The following is a 17,516-nucleotide window of genomic DNA, read 5'->3' on the forward strand; positions in this document are numbered from 1 at the left end:
ATTTTTTTTTTCTACACTGAAAGTGAGAAATATAAAAAAGTATCTCTATATGCAATTTCATCAAGAAAGTTGTTAATTAAGTGATCCATAAATTAAAATTTGGGTGTTATGTTTTAAATTGCACGATCCAAAAAGTTAAAAGTTTGAATATTGTGCTCTGAAATGGGTTTTATATTGCATACATTAAATAATATTAAAAAGTATAATTTTTGATTATATACAGTATTTAAAAAAAAAATCAAATAAAAATCAATTTATAGACACCAACATAATTAGTTACAATAGTAATTAAATTAGAGATCATTTCAAAAATTAAAAAAAAATAGTTTATAAATTAATTTTTATTATTGTTAAATAGTTTTTAATTAATAACTAAGGTTTTAACTACTAATTATTTAGTTTTTAATAATTTAAAAACTATTTAAAGAAACTAATTTAAAAATCAATTTTTTTTTAGTTTTTAAAATGTTCTCTAATTTAGTTATTATTATAACTAATTATTTTGGTATTTAAAAATTATTTTTTATTTTATGATTTTCTTGTAGTGTAAATGTTTAATTTTTTAATGGTAATTTTTGTGTGGATAATTTGGAATCTTTCGAGTGAAATAATATGAAAGAATATTTTTAAAGTTCATGTATCTTATAAAACATAGAAGTTATAGAAGGCCAAATTCTTCCTATATCCAACTCTTTTTAACTTGCACCCTATACATTTTTTATTTTAAAAAATGTCCTCCATTTCAGAAATAAAATAAAAAAATATAATTTATAAAAAAATAGAATATATTATTATTGTGTTACGTAAGTGAAATTTCATAATACAATTCAAAATATCAAAATCTCATTTTAAAAAAACAATTTCAAAATACAAAACATACGTTGTGGACAAATATTTAAAAAAAATTGAAAACAAATTTCAGATAAAGGATTTCATAATTCAAAAAGGTGTTTTAAAAATCCAAATTCAGAGAGAGGATTATGGAATGTAGTTTTAGCTACCTTTTAATTAAAAGATTTTTTTATCATTTCACAATTTAAGTTCAAATTTAATTGGGTGTAGGAAATAATTGTCATACAAAAAGAAATCATGGAAGGTAGATAGAAAGAGCAATTTTTATTTTTTGGAAAAAGTGGATTATATGGGGTTGTTGAAGAAAAAAATTAGTGTTAATTCTTCCTCCACCAAATAAATCAATTGTGACCTTCATATGTCATTTTTTCTAAAAATTTCATATTGTCTTGTCATTATTTTTGGATTTTGAAGTGTTAATTCTTCCTCCACCAAATCCATCAATTGTAACCTTCATATTTCATTTTTTTCTAAAATTTCAAATTGTCTTGTCTTTAGGATTTTCACATTCAAAATAAGAAAAAAGTTTTTGGATTTTAGCAAAAGATGTTGGAGATCTCACATCGACTAAAGATGAGAGCCTTTTATTATATTTAAGTAAGTGCAAACCTCAATCTTATGAGCCGATTTTATGGGATTGAGTTAGGCTTAAAGTCCACTTCGTAATATGGTATCAGAGTCATTTCGAGCCTATCCCAGTGAGTGTTTGTGTTGAATTGGCTGTCTCAGCGTGAGGGGTGTGTTGGAGATCCTACGTCGACTAGAGATTAGAGTCTATTATCCCAACATTTACTAACCTCCTAATTTGATTAACTCAGTCTAACATTGTACCTAACTATTTTGTTCTGCGTAGATACATATTAATTGTTAATATATCTTACCTTTTCAATTTGTGTATTCTAGTTTGTAATATATAAATAGATTTCTACAGTTTTAATTCATTGATTTATTTAATTTTTTAATTACCGAAAGTAATCACATCTTAAAAGTTATTTCAATATTTACGATCGTTTCAAACTCTTGTGAAATCTTACTATGGATTTTCCAGGAAAAGTTTATAGGAAATCTGTTTCTCAAAATCAGGAGAGAAAAAACTTCACGAACAATCCAGTTATAAACTTTGAGATTTGCGAGAAATTCCCTGCCATCTTTTGCAGCATAATTAAAAAATTCCTGATTGGAGTTTATTTTAAGAAGATTTCTGAAATGTGAACCAAAACAAAGCTATGCAATCTCAAAATTATGTTGGAGATCACACATTAAAAGATTATAATCTTTCATATTATATATATATATATAAATAAGTGGATGTAATTTGCTGATAAAAAAAAAGTGGATGTAATTTTATCTTATAAGATTGAGTTAAATTTAAATTCACTTTTTAATATAGTATCAAGACTATTTCAAGTCCATCTAGCGAGTTTTATTGGTCTTGTTAGACCACATCTTATCAGACTGTTATCGTATTACTTATAATATATTGTTACATGTACGAGTTGTCGCTCTCAATTTATATAAGTAAGTGCAAACCTTATCTTAAGTCGTAAGTTTTATGAGGTTGGGTTAGGTTTAAAATTCACCTCTTAATACACAATATTATACAATGTTGTAGGAATTATTTTACTTTTGGCTTATATAAGTGAGTGCAAACCTCTCCTCATAAGCCAATTTTATGAGGTTGAGTTAGGTTTAAAGTCCATTTCTTAATACATAATATTATAAAATGTTGGAGAAATCATTCTACTCTTGACCTATATAAGTAGATGCAAACTTCAATCATAAATAATTTGTATGAGATTAAATTAAAATTAAATTTTATTTTTTAATACATAATATTATAGAATGTTGCATAGATCACTCTACAACAAGTGTGTGTGATTGAATATTAGTGTAATTCCTTGCTTGAGCATGAAATAATAACCTGTGAAAGATGAAGCAGATAGTTAGAATTATCATGAGAAGCAAGTTATCCTTAATCCAAATCTCATTCACAACCATCACGTGCATGCACAGTGGCACTCAAACCAAAGAAAACATGCATCTTCCCAAGTCCTAACACACATATATATATATATATATATATATATACAAACATGTTTTGTTTCATCACCAATTCATTCTCTGAACATATAAACATCAGAAGGTGTTGTTGAAGGTGGAAGAAGAATGTTGGATTGTGGAGCAGTGGTTGTGTCTGTGGTGCTATACGTTCTGCTAATGCCAGGGTTGCTTTTTCAACTACCTGGTCGTTCTAGATGCGTGGAGTTTGGAAATTTTCAGACCAGTGCTTCTTCCATTCTTGTTCATTCACTTCTCTACTTTGGTCTTATGTGCCTCTTCTTGTTCGCTGTTAAGGTTCACTTTTACATCGGCTAGTTCCATGGATTCAAGTTCTTCTATTTCTCTTTCATTTACGTGTCTTTTTGCAGAGTTCAAACCTTGATTTCTACAACGTTGTAGTTTCATGTTTGGTTACGTTTTCAAGCAATATTAAATTCTATCATGTCAAAATTGTATACAACTCTTAAAAAGAGTTTATCAAAGCATCATTTTTCTATTAAATTTCAAAAACGGTATTCACTCTGATCTCTGATACATATAATATTAATTTCTAGTTAATTTCTTATTACACATTTTGTTGAGATAAAATTTTAGTTGAAGAGTGTTGATATGGATCTGTTTCGTTTAATATTATCTAAGAATGGATGCAATTATTCTTGCACAATAATACTGGAAAATCATGAATTACAGATTTTTCTGCACGATTGTTTTATTTTGGCATATTTAAATCCACAGTTTGAACTTGTAAATTTTTCCACAATATGTTTACGAAAATTTTAAAACTTTAAAAAAAATTACATTTATTAAAAAGTGAACTTTAATTTTAATTTAACTTTATAAATTATGAATTATCTCAATGTTTAGTTGACGTTAGATATCTAACACAATTTCTCAGACTTGATAAATTGTATATGAAACTATATATTATAAACTATATATTATATATTACAAATAGTCTAAGTAAAATAAACATTTGTTCTAAATTACTATGTGGAGAGTAGACTATTAAAAAGTCTATCCATTTTTTTCAACCAAATCCATTTTATTATCTAATTAGGGAACAACTTAAACAGCACATATTAAGGTTAATTAAAAAAACAACATAAAAATAAAGTATGATTGTTTTCATTTCCTATTTCAAGACAAATTTGAAAATTATAACCAAAGAATACAAAATAAATGTGTCTTGTTATAAAAGTGGGAGGAAGACGCTTACGTGTATGAAATGAAAACGTCTCTGACATGAAATATAATTTTTTAAATAATAAAATATATTTTACCAAATCCACTTTATTTTTTATTTCTTAACCTGAAGTATCCAAACCCCGAAAGTCTCAAATTTTGCTTTGTAATACAAAAAATAGAAGGGTAACGTGTCTACCCACTCAACACCAATCGATGTGGTACTTTTGAACTTCAGCCACAAACAATAATTGATTCCGTCTTATCTGGCTGGAAAATCCCATTATATTTCGCATATGCCGCCACGTAATGCAATGCTTACTTGCTCTAACATTCATCACTGACCGTGACATGCACCCAAACTAAAACTAACTATTTTTCTATTTACCTCATGCTGCTACCTGTCTCTCTTTAATCTATTCCTTCCTTCATTATCATTCATCTTTGATCTGATAAATCATCGTATTTGAGATATTGTCCATTTTGAAAATCTGGTTTTCTGTCATGTTTTGTCCTTAAAAAGTGACTCGGTAGGTTAGAGGAAAAGGAATGTGTCTTGACTCCTGAGTGATGTGAGCTATTGACTCGGTAGGTTAGAGGAAAAGGAGTGTGTCTTGACTCCTGAGTGATGTGAGCTATTGTTAAGATCAATTATCGCATCATAGGTATTGTTTGTTTTGGAGATCGGTGTTCAGTCACAATTTTATTCTTGAATCAGAAAGGACTGAATCTCGATTGAGTAATTGAGACTCTATTGGTGCTACCACAATTTACTTTTTAATTTCAGGCTTGGGTTCAGCAATACTAGTCTATATATATAATTGTGTGTAGGAGGCTTAGCTAGTTACATAGCTAACTAGCAAGCAAGCTTCTATTGTGTTATATACATTTTTCTGTGTAGTAAATTAAGGTTGAAGCAAAAAACTCAGGGATATTGATAAAAATGGCTGATTGGGGTCCTGTGGTGATAGCAGTGGTGTTGTTTGTGTTGCTAAGTCCTGGTCTTCTGTTTCAGTTGCCAGGGAAGAACAGAGTGGTGGAGTTTGGGAAGATGCAGACGAGTGGAGTGTCTATCTTGGTCCACACAATCATCTTCTTTGGTCTTATTACCATATTTCTTATTGCTATTGGTGTTCATATCAACACTGGCTAGGCTAATCAAATCATCTTTGGTGTTAATTGTTATTCCTTTGAGTGTGTTTTCCCATTTCTCATCTTCTCATGGAAAATGATCTCTTCTTCTGTTAACTAGTCTTTGAGATTCAGATTGTAGAATCATAGAATGGAATCACCTGCACAGACTGATATTGTATCGTATCATATATATTGGTTGATGTTTTATGCTATGATGGTCGCTTTCTTCAATCAAAGACCATTTTCTGTTTGCATATTCTAATATTCATTTGGGTGTTGCTGAAAGCAGAGAAGAAAAGGAACAAACATATGGTGTTGTTTTATAAGAGTCGATAATAACGGTCTTAGTTGTTTTAATACCTGATACCATTACCGCAAGAATTTCCTTTTCCTTCTCTTTCTCTTTGTAAACTTTTTTTTTTTTTTTTACAAATTTATAACTATTGAAATGAACTCAATACCTCGTTAGAACCGATTGACATGACTAAATTCATTATGTCTAAACAAAATGTTAATAAGACTAACTAATGGTCAAATATTAGGTAATACACTTTTAATCATGATTCAAAATCTTAATCCGACCAAATAACAAATGACTCATGATAATATATATAAATTTCGATAATAAGTATGTCATCATTCATTTAATACTGATAGGACTGAATACCAAAATCTCACTTGAACTTTGGAGTGCCTTTTACAGGTATCATCCGAACTTGAAGTTTATGGACACAAAAAACGAAAGAGTAAAGAGAGAGCAAGAAGACTCTTCGAAAAAAGAAAATAATAGTAGAGTTGTTCTCTTGGTTTCAATCCTTCGAAAACAAAAACACTATTAAACGTTATAGACTTTATTATATGAGACTAAAACAAACCTAACCTGAAAATGGAACCGTATGCAGCTATCCAATAGTTATGATTTATTTAAAATCTATCATATAACAAATTTATTTTCACTCCTATTAGGAACTCGTTTCATAGATAAATAAATTTGATTTTAGATGATCAAGTGTAGTTTACAATAAACACATGAAGTAAACTAGTTAATAACTTAAATTTTAAATGTATAATCACGTAAAATACTTTAAATCCATTCGAGCTTCAAAAATATTGGTTTTATAGTGTTTTTCTGTTATATGAGGAGAGTTATCGTAAGAAATAAGGGTTACAAGAAATTTGAGATAGCCAAGTTAAATTTATTTTTTGTTGGGCTATATCGGATTTATTTGTTTTATTTAAAAACTTATTCCACCTCAAATTAAGGTTGAATGAGTTATCACAATTTAGTAATCTAAAAATATCAGTTATTACACTTTTTAAAAACATTTTAAAATACTGTGATTTAATAGAAAATATTAACTTTTTTAATAAGTATCTTAAAATAATATCATTTTATACTTCCTATCAATGTTAAAGGAAGGGTGATTGACAAATGTACAAAAATTGATTTTCCTTTTCATGTTTTTTCTTAAGATTTTGTTGTTACCTTAAATTTTTAAAAAGTTAATCCTACCTTTAAATTAGTTCATAAAAAAAAGATTGTTGATCGAGTGCAACCCGGAGTGAAATAATATTTGCCTTCTCTTTATATTCTATAACTGAAGATTGGGTAATTGAAGAGCCTATGCTTGAGAAATTAGCAAGCAACGTGCCAAAATAAAAGAAGGTAACAGTAATTACACAATTTTACAAAGCTGTTTTTTATGCACACACAGAAGAAGCCATATCCATGCATCTACTCAAAGGAGATTTAGCTTCTACTCCTTTTTCCTTCTTCATTTCTCACTTCATTCACCTACCATGCTGTATCCAACAACACAAAATTTAATTACTTATGTCATTAGCCTCATCATGCAAATTAACCAAATTAATAAACACCATATTCAAAACTACTACTATCATACATGGATGAAAACTATACGATTGGGTCCGTACGAAATTACGATTGGGTCCGTATGAAATTTGGAGGTCCGGTACTCTGTTAGACCAACCGACACGATCAAAATCATTATATCCAAACATCATTATATCCGACACGATCAAAACCATTATATCCAAACGGAAGATTATCAATGATCGAGAACTAGGTAATACATTCTTAATTATAACCTAGATACTTAATCCAGTCCAATAGTAAATGACTCATAATAATCATATAAATAGACATAAGTTTCAAAAATTAAGTAAATTAGGTACGTCAGACAAAGCATCATACACCAATAACTCGAATTACTTGAGCATCACAGTGTCTTCTTTTGCAAAGAATCATAGTGTATTTGCAAATAAAGAGATGTCAATAATGTCTTTTGCAAAAAAAAGAAGAAGCCGACAACTGAATATAAAAGAAGTGGGAAGTGTGTGTATTAAAACTAATTTTGCATAATCTTCTTTTTCGTAATAATTACAATTGAAAACATTGAAGTTATTGAGAATACTACAATTGATATGGTGAGGACCTAATGAAAACATGATCATGAAACATGATCAAACAAACATTAATTTTATTTCATAATTTAAAACTAATCATGCAAAAATAAATTTTATCCCATTTTAACCCCCAACCTAACTTCCAGCTCCATCAGTGGACAAACTAACTAACCAACCAAAATCCAAACCTCAGAGATTCGTTCTTAGAACCAATCGAAAACAGGTTAAAAAAATAACTTTGTTGTTCAGCTTTCTCCAAAACACATCACTTTGCATCCTGTTAGCTGTTTTCCCAGAAAGTTTCAGACCATAAAGAGAAAAAAATAAAAATAAATTCCCCACATATCCATCCCAATAAAGAAAAAAAAAAAAACTCACAAATTCTAAAAAGGATCAAACTGAAATGAATGTTTACTTTAAAGTGTACTATTGAAAGTTAGTGAAATCTTAAGGAAAACTACAAACCTAACCGAAGAACAACTTAAACAAAGCATCCTAATTTTTATCCACAAACAACATAAATATTAAGAATTTAACTCTGTTTTTCATTTTCCAATGAAAAAATCTGAAAATTATTAGCAAAAACACAATAAAACCAAAGGAAATAGAAGATGGATTGAAGGATAAAATCTCTGACATGACATGCTAATATTCATTCATCGGAAACAAAATTAAAATTTATCATTTAGTTTTCGTGATCTTACCGGGAATGTCCTTCCGCGGCGAGGGTGGCGCGGTGGCGTAGCAGAGAATGGAGCGGCCGAAGACGGAGAGGCTGGAGAGGATTCCGGCGACGTAGAAGAGCATCACCAATCCCAGAACCCACGGCATCAACACGAATCCGATGAAGAACGTCACCGATCCACAGAGCATCAGAGCCAGCGAGACTCCCAGCAGCAGCGACGCGAACCCCGCCGGCGTTATCTGAGGCGGCGCCGAGCGTTGAGACGGCGCCGCCGGAACGTTGTCGGAGAAGGGCAACGGCGTGGGAGGCGATCGGATGAGGTCGAGAACGAGAGCGGAAAGGTCGCATAAGGTGCGATATTGTTGGTCTTGGTACCCTCCTCTTCTTCCTCTCATGATCGTGTCCTGTTTTTTGATTGAGTTTATGTTTTTTTTGTTTGATTTTATGTTGTTGTTGTCCCTGAAAACCCAGAAACAGAATAGTAATATATGCAAAGGGTTAAGAGAAATTGGTAGAAAGGAGTCAACTTTGTGATTCTGAGATGAAGATTATGTTGATGAATGAGGTTTGGGTTGAAGAAAGGGTGAGAGAAATGGTTTTGGGTGTTGATGTGATGATGATGATGAACCTTGAAAGAAGAGAAAAGAGAAAAAGGGTTTGGATTGGTTGGGTTGAGGTGGATTATGAGAAACATAAAAAAGGGAAAAAGGGTGAATTGGGTGGGAATGCCAAGGAGGATTGAAAAGTCACAATCTCTGTTTGTTTGTTCTTAATCAAAAACCTGCAACTTCAACCATATCCATATCCATATCCAACTACAACACACTCATGTCTCTGTTTCATAAAGGAAAGAATAGAAATAATTAATGAAATATGTTTTTTAAATTATCATCCACCAACTAAATATCTTTATCGGAATAAAATTCTTATAAATAACATTCCCGGAAATCTAATTCCTATAAATAGAATATTATTCAATCAAAAACTATAAACATTAGTTTTTTTTTATCTATTACTTATTGCTTGTAGTTTCAATTAAAAATATTTTTAAATTTAAAGCTGCATGTTGGTGTCTTTGAGTGAAAAGTCATATCACCCCAAAAGATAGTTTATAGGTCCAATATGACTTATCTCATGTTTCTCACTTAAATTAGAATTATCAAAAATAGTTTACAAACATAGAAATGCTTGTGGTAGTTGAAATTAATTAAAAATATATATAATTTAAAAATCAATAATATTAGAAGAATGAAAAATTAAATAGAAAAACATATTTTCATTTATATAAATAAAAAAAGTATTATTCTAATGCAGATAAGATTTCCTGACGCAGGGGCTTATCTTGTTCGAATTTTAATTATATTTTCTGAGAAAAAAAAATGATTGGAGTTGGGTCCAAGCGTTTGGCGTGTTAAGGCGGTGATACGAGTGTTAGTGTCGCCATCACCATTCAATTTTTCTATTAAATAATCATTCATCTACCACAATAATTATAATTATTGTGGATAATGTATGTGTATTTTCATACTTAATTATTATTTTTTTATTTTAATATAATCATTTTTAAAAACATACTAATCATTATTTCTGATTAGTTGATAATATAAAACTTGTTTATGCATTTTAAATTCGAAATGTATATTTTTGAATAAACTTATAAATTTATAGTTTATAAACGAATTTTCTTATAATTTAATAAAGACTGTTTCTTTCTTCACCTCATATCTTCCACTTGCACCCCTATAAGAATATGTGAAAGATCAAAATACCCTATCACAAAGGGCATAATCACCTCAAGATATGAAAGGTTACCAAGGGTTTTTTTATAAGCAATATGGTTATATTCTAACAAAAAACATGTGCAATTATTGGAAAACAACATGACCACATAATCGTGGATCCCTATAAAAAATACAAGCACATAATGGTAGACGTCATTGAGAAATACATATGGAGTGTAGAGTTTGGAAATTATTATTATTTTTTCTAAAAAAGTTATTTATGAATTGTAAAATTTTAAAGTTTTTTTTTTTAAAAAAAATAGTTTTGAATTGCGTAATGCAGAAGTTAATATTATATTATAGATTAAACATATTCCAGGGGTCCGAAATGTATTTTCACATGTATCCTATTTTATTTAAGGGCATTTTAGTCTTTTCATACTGAGATTGGTGCAATGATATGGTGCAGGAAGTAATTTCCTTACGAGGAAGGTTGTGGATAAAGTTGCGGAGGCCCATTCTCCTGACATCCTATGCGCAAATAGGCCCACGTTATTCGCATTCTCATTCTCCTTTTTTATAAGTTCACCCCTTTTCTTTTCTTTTTACAAAAAAGTTTATTATCATACATCAGAAAATTGTTTTCGCTGTATAGTTCATAGGCAAAGTGTGTTTATTTATAATACAGAACCACAATAAGTTTTCATTGCATTAAATTTATACGATTTCACCTTAATTTTTGTTGTAACCACTTAATTACTATCATGAAAATTTATACGATTTAGGTCTGGAAGAGAAAACTAAAGAGTGATGCAGAAGCTAAAGTGAGGTGAATTGGTAATGAATGTAAATTGAAAGGGTGCAAACAATAGTTTTATTAATAACAGGAAGAAAGGGTAATCCAAACAAGGAGGTAGCTAAGTAGTTAGGTGGTGTTTATGAAAGCTCACACACAAAATCACTGCTTATATTGTTCCTACAAGGCAGAGTCTAGTATAAGTCCATTACATATACTATCACAATTTTCCATTTTCCTTTCAAATCAATTTCATTTCACACTTCAAACTCTTTCATGGTAACCATCCTGCCATGTAATTATTCATGCTCGGGCCTCCTGTTATCACTGATACTGGATCAGGTCGATATCTGCAGTTAAACAAATTCAATTATTAGATATACTATGTGTATATCTAGCTTCACCATTTTATCAACATGCTGCATGATTGCAATAGTGAGTCACAACATTATTTGTACTTTCTATAGTCTACATTTGTAAGGTCATGGGCCAATTCTGGGTCATGGATCGGGATCATGGATCGGGATCATGTTCGTTTTCGACCTTTTAAGTCTCACTGACTTATGTTTGAGGTTGAGGGATTGTAAGGTTATAATTGGATGAAACGGTTCGGTGACCGATCTATGGAGTTAATGAAAAGAGACAGATAGTTAGGGTAGAAATCACTATTTCTAGTTAAACTTGATGTTATAGACTATGAGGCTTATCTCTTGGATAGAACAACATCAAATCCCAAAATCTATGCACACCACAATCTCTTGCATAATTAATCCTTCATATACTACTTTGTTCTTTTTGTCTGCTACTATGTCTACCATGCATCAGAATTTAATGAAGAGGAAATTGATACCCCATTTGTAATGTTGGCTCACACTCCAATGGTTGAAAGAGAGCATCGCCTTGGTGTTGACCTGGATGACGGTCATACCCCATATCTTCACCACTGGGATTCAGTTGAAATTGATTTATTTGATACTCTTCCAACTGCCAAAAACAGCACAGCAACACTCAAAATTTCTGTGTAGTTCAGGAGGCCTTTCTACATTCAAATTTTACTGTTGAATCACACCATTCTTCATATTGTTTTGGTGTTTAGTCCTAGGTTGTTGGTATGATTTTATTATTTTTCACATGTACATCATGATTAGAACTATAAGCTTGAGTGTTGAAATGTTTGTTACCCTTTGTCTGAGAGCTGTGTTTGCCTCACCTAGCAGGTGTTCCTTCACATGTGACATAATTGAACTGGTTAATTAGCAAGGGAAACATGAGGAAGAATGAGAACTAAACATTCACAAAGGAATTGAAAATTGTTCTCATACCTTGCGTTGACTATCAGAAAGCTGATCCAGCATGAATTGGGTCTGTATAATGTCATCAAGTTACCAAAATAATACATATATACCACAAACACCATTGACTTATACTTTTAATCATGAAATTCATATGGATTTTTCATCACTAACAAACACTTTTTGAGAAAGAAAAACTACTTTCTTGTGTTCTTCATGGAATGTCTAAAATGGAATTAAATGTGGAGGTGGTTAATGATTGTTAATGCGACCCTTTTTCAAAATCATTTTCAAAGTTGAAATTGGCAACGTTGGAAAATTTAATTAGTACCCTTGTTGATCTGATTTGCTTCAACGACGAATCTAGCTGTCTTTCAAGTGATTCAAGCTCATTGCTGCTTAGAGGGCCAAGATCTTCTCCCATAAGGTTCCTGTCAGTCAAATACATATTATTCACTTAATTCGTATTATACATATATATTATAGCATGTAATATATTTTTTTATTATCAATAATAAAGAATAAATAAATATTAAATAAATATATGTTACTTCATTAGCTCTTATATAACTTATCAAGAATAGTTAGTTAACAAAATACTAACCAAATTACTCAAAATTCATCTAAATTACTCTAAAACAAAAACAAGAAGTCCCAAAACCAGAAACCAACTAGTTAAAACCAAAGGTAAATCGAGTTTAAACAAATCATAGATCGATCAAGACACCAATCTAAATAAGAAAAACTTAAACACAGATGAAACATGTAATATAATAGAGCATGTTTTACCTTTGAAAACGTTGTAGAGCTTCATACCGTGCCTTCAGCTTCAAATATTCTTGTTGACTGCTTAACTCCTATAGTAATGGAAGCAAAATCATAGCAGTTACCTAATTAAGGGAAGATATACGAAGTCATACATAATGATTCATGTATCTATAGATCGGTTTGGGGGTAACTATGCCCTAAGTAGTTCAATGAAGAAGGAGGAAAAGGAAACCAATTAACCTGTTTGGAACGCACAAAACCATCATCAAAATATGAAGGAGCGATTCTTCCACACATGGTCAGAAAATTATTCAAAAAATACATCAAAGTTCTAAGTGGTCATTATATCGGTGGAACTACTCACCTAAAAAAGTTTTTTTGTTTTGTTTTGTTTTGCAAATTAACAAAACAAATTCTTGTAAAATACTAGCAGAAGTGGAAAAACTGTACCAGTTGTGCATTTATTAAAGTGGTGTTCCTGAAAACAACTGAAATTCAGATCAAATCCAGTTTTTTCTCATAATTGTTTTCCCTCCAAATGAAATTCTTTAGTACCTAGCTAGTTATACATGTTTATATATGCATACAACATGAAGAAGCTAGATCTTAATTTGTGTACTTTATGTTTGTAACTTACGAGTAAGATACTCTTACTTTACTTTTGTACGAGGTTGAGACATTATTAAAATGTACTTTTTTTTTTATCTTATTTCAGGATAAAGCAAAACCACAACAATTTGGAATTACCAAGAATATTTTATAATTCAATTACAAGTTATATGCACACTCAAATACTAAATTAAATAGGGTGTATAGGATCATCACCAATACCAAGGCTTCCTTTGTTGATGCATTGTTCTCGGGCGCTCCATAGTTACATTTCTGGTACCTCTCTAAAGTTTTCAGCATGCTGCACGTTCACATCAAATAATGATTGAACATTCAGAAAATCATATATGTGCCAAATGTATGATTCCATTAGAGTAATACTTATGCATAGGAAAAATTATATATGTGGATACACTAATTAGTACTTATGCATAGGAAAAAGTTACTCATTAGTTGACGTACTTTCTTTAGTAAAGATTGTGGTTTTAAATTGTAGTAAGGAAAAATTATGCCTTCTCCTGAAACATTTTTTGACTTCAAATTTGCTACAAGCCCAATTCCTCCTAGAAAAAGATGTTTTCTCAAGCATAATACTGTAGTTAGCAGAATACACTATGTGTGAGCTGAACCCATAGTTAGTAGTTTAAGATGTGAATATGAGACCCTTTCATTATCTCTAGATAAGAGCTAGTGACAAACTAAATTTGGCAAGAAAAAGAAATCAGGTATATATCTCTTGGATAATAAATGAGATTTACAGCTCATCTTTAGACATCTTCTTAACCCCAGAAGTAGACTTGGAACATGATCACTGTTGCTTTGAGTGCAGAAAGAGAGAGGTAAAGGCAGAGAGAGAACTGTAAGCAGCTTTGGAAGAAGCAAATTTGTAGAAAAAATATCTTGGTTTGTCTAACTAGCTAGGCATATTGAAACAGATATAACTGATAGAAAGTCATATCAATCAGTTCATGCTTATTATTATAATGGAGAATGAGATGATGCCCTATGAGAAAAGACCATTCTGATCCTTATTTAACATAGGTGAATCAAAACCTGTAATAAACATGTCTACATCATGATAATTGAATTGAAAAAACATCAAACCTAAGCCTGCTGCTAGACAAATTATTGACCAAAGAAACAAAGTGATGAGTAAATCGAGGCAGAGAATTACTACCATTATAAAGCTTGATGAGTAAATAAATAAATAGAATGCTTAGGTAAATAAAAAAGAAGTTTTAAATGATACATGAGGTGGGAAGAAATGATGCTGAGGAAACAAAGAACTAAATGCAGAAGTAAAATAAACCCTAGCTAGGCCCAAAGATGCAAGGTAGAGAGTGCTTTGCCTTTGATAAAAGAAAATGAAAAAGTAGACATGATTTAGGTTTTTGGAGTGATTGTTAAAACACAGAAGGCAAAATTAGCAGTAATAAAACTTGTTAATATAGAAATAATACTATGTGCTTGTTTTCCAAACACTTAATTGCATAGAACAAAAGTCTGAGCAAAATCCAAAATTGCTTTCACCAAAAGATTTTGAACCAGATCTACGAAGAACTTAGGCCAAATGAAGGAAAAAAATAAATTTTGAGAACCGAAAGAGGGTAAGAAAGAGAAAGGAGAAGGAAGAGAGGAAAAATCGCAGAGATAGAAGAGTTAATACAACAGTGATATCTCTTTGCGTTTCCAGTTGCAGATCTAACATCAACACAGCCGCAGAAACAGTGAAGATGCTAAAAACGCCGAGACATTCACAGAAACGGAAAAGCTTGAAACAGTGAAAGAAGAAAAAAAACTTTTTCATATTCATGCTGTTTTCAAAAAAGTAGAATTCAGAAGTTGGCAAAGGCTAGCTGGTGTTCTTGAATCACTGAAAACAGCAAAAATCAAAGGAAGACGGCATGGAAATCTCGGAAGCAAAACTCGTTTAAAAGCACTAGAAAATCGAAAGAAGAGAAAGGTGCATAGAACAAGAAAAGCTAGGTCCTGCAGTTCCTTTTTCTGTGCTAGCATGTTTTATGCGCAAACACAAACAAGACATAGACAAATAGAGAGAGAGAGAGGGGTTTTTTTCTAGTAGTTTGCTTATGTTTCTTGTATCCATTAATTCTAAGTTATCTTAAGCCTTTTGGTGAATGAATATATATAGATATAGATATAGAAGTACCTTGAAGTGCTGCAAAACTCGTACAACTTTCCTCTAGTGGAGAAGATGATGAGAGCAAGCTCTGCATCACAAAGAACGGAAAGCTCATAAGCTTTCTTCAAAAGCCCGTTCCTTCGTTTTGCAAAGGTCACTTGCCTGTTGATCTTGTTCTCAATTCTCTTCAACTCCACTCTTCCTCTTCCCATCTCTCTCTCTCTCTATAACTCTCTCAACTTCTCTTTCTCACCCTCAAATTAACATCCACTCACCAAATTCACAATATATAAAATCTCCATCTCATGTATGTATATATATGAGTGTGTGGATTATGGTGTATATATATATATACTGAGAGATACGTGTATTATTGTATTCTCCGAGCAAAAGCATCGTTATCAAGTGAAATGGGAAGGGTAATAGATGCATGGTTATTCCGAAATAAGAATGGTTTGTTTTTCTTTTATCTGCGAGAAACAATATATACATAATAATCACTTTAGGATGATCCAACCTATATAAAAAAACATGAGACGAGATTACAACACAACACTTTCCAGTCTATTACTTAAAACGAACTCTATAAAAAAACTACAACTATATATAAATGGTTTGTTGTTCTCTCTTTATCGGTCTTTTTCTCTTAAAAATAAGAATCACTTTAGAATAATCCAATCCAATCTATTTGTCTTGTATTGGTTTGTTGTGTTTGATACTTGGGTATGGTTCTTTAGCCTGTTGCCAAAGTCTTTGTTTAGTTGTTGGATGTATGTCCTTGATTGAGGGTGCGACCTCTTTGGTGGGGTGAGGTAACTGTATTTGTTGGGTTTCTTTATCTTGTTTGAAATTTTATCTTTGATATGTAGTGCAATGTTTGTCGGATTCCTAATTGGTAGGGTACTATGAAACTTGTTTTTGGAGTTTTGTATAAGGGTTTGGCACCCTTGAAATGTATCATTTTATTTATTCTTTGCTGATAAAAAAAATCACAACTATATATAAATGGTTTGTTGTTATCTGTCTACCTCTATCTTTTTCTCTTAAACATAAAAATCACTTTAGAAATAATTTGATCCATATAAAAATACTCAACACTTGTTACAACACAATACCTTTCGGTCTACTACTCAAAACTAACCCTGACAAAAATCACAAGCGCGTAAAAATGGTGTGTTGTTCTCTCTCTAGCTGTCTTTTTCTGTTGAGCTTAATTTGCTACATTCATCCCCTGTGGGCTGTGGTTTCATTGATGATAAGGAGCGAGCCAAAGAAAGAAAATGCTGAAATTGAGATTTATTGTGAGTATGGTAAGAGAGTAAATGCAGTTTTGTGGAACACGTAAAGTGGAAACTGCTGTGGCAGTTCACAGAAAAGTGGGATTGGATCGGACGGTGGTGAAAGAGTGAGGCAAAGCAAAAATGGGAGAAACCCTAAATAGGGTCCCTGATGAGTAATCATGATTCCATTGAAAGGAAGAGAAAGATGGGTGTTCCATATCACAACACTGCCACGTGTCGAACGATGAAGTGGGAAAGGGCTTCGTTTTCTGCTGACTTTTTCCTGCTCAGGCAATCATGTGAACTAACCTTAAAGAACCTCAACCCTCGTAGTCGTAAGGTAGTTCCTATGTTACATCATAAATTTACCTAACTACCCCTATTCTTTTCTAGATCTACGCTTTTCTCCATTCAACTTTTTACTTACAAATAAACTTTAAACTCGGACACTTCTTTTAAATAGGTGTATCTGTGTCAGACACATGTATCGGTTTAGGGTTTAGAGTTTTAGGGTTTAGATGTCGACATTCGTAGGATATTTATCGGTGAAGTGTTCAATTCAAAAA

At 31.4% G+C, this 17,516-nt stretch overlaps 3 protein-coding genes across 4 annotated transcripts; 2 read left to right on the forward strand and 1 right to left on the reverse strand.

Moving 5' to 3' along the window:
* Window positions 1-2,977: 2,977 nt before the first annotated feature.
* On the forward strand, window positions 2,978-3,432 carry LOC137816270 (uncharacterized). Its single transcript, XM_068619348.1, has one exon. The coding sequence runs from the start codon at window positions 3,019-3,021 to the stop codon at window positions 3,226-3,228; it is 210 nt and encodes a 69-aa protein (XP_068475449.1). The 5' UTR covers window positions 2,978-3,018; the 3' UTR covers window positions 3,229-3,432.
* Window positions 3,433-4,923: 1,491 nt separating this feature from the next.
* Window positions 4,924-5,483, forward strand: LOC137815265 (uncharacterized). Its single transcript, XM_068618382.1, has one exon. The coding sequence runs from the start codon at window positions 5,039-5,041 to the stop codon at window positions 5,246-5,248; it is 210 nt and encodes a 69-aa protein (XP_068474483.1). The 5' UTR covers window positions 4,924-5,038; the 3' UTR covers window positions 5,249-5,483.
* Window positions 5,484-10,909: 5,426 nt separating this feature from the next.
* LOC137815266 (MADS-box transcription factor 1-like) lies at window positions 10,910-16,006 on the reverse strand. 2 transcript variants are annotated; one of them, XM_068618383.1, is made up of 8 exons: window positions 15,698-16,006; window positions 13,744-13,828; window positions 12,940-13,007; window positions 12,482-12,581; window positions 12,181-12,222; window positions 12,040-12,081; window positions 11,709-11,842; window positions 10,910-11,208 (listed from the first exon to the last, which is right to left on the reverse strand). In XM_068618383.1, the coding sequence occupies exons 1-8, from the start codon at window positions 15,880-15,882 to the stop codon at window positions 11,133-11,135; spliced, it is 732 nt and encodes a 243-aa protein (XP_068474484.1). In that variant the 5' UTR covers window positions 15,883-16,006; the 3' UTR covers window positions 10,910-11,132. The 2 variants fall into 2 exon arrangements, with proteins under 2 accessions (XP_068474484.1, XP_068474485.1); XM_068618384.1 differs by having other exon boundaries at window positions 13,750-13,828; window positions 15,698-15,986.
* Between the last annotated feature and the right edge of the window lie 1,510 nt (window positions 16,007-17,516).

The sequence above is a fragment of the Phaseolus vulgaris genome, chromosome 1, assembly GCF_000499845.2.
Source record: "Phaseolus vulgaris cultivar G19833 chromosome 1, P. vulgaris v2.0, whole genome shotgun sequence".
Taxonomy (NCBI): domain Eukaryota; kingdom Viridiplantae; phylum Streptophyta; class Magnoliopsida; order Fabales; family Fabaceae; genus Phaseolus; species Phaseolus vulgaris.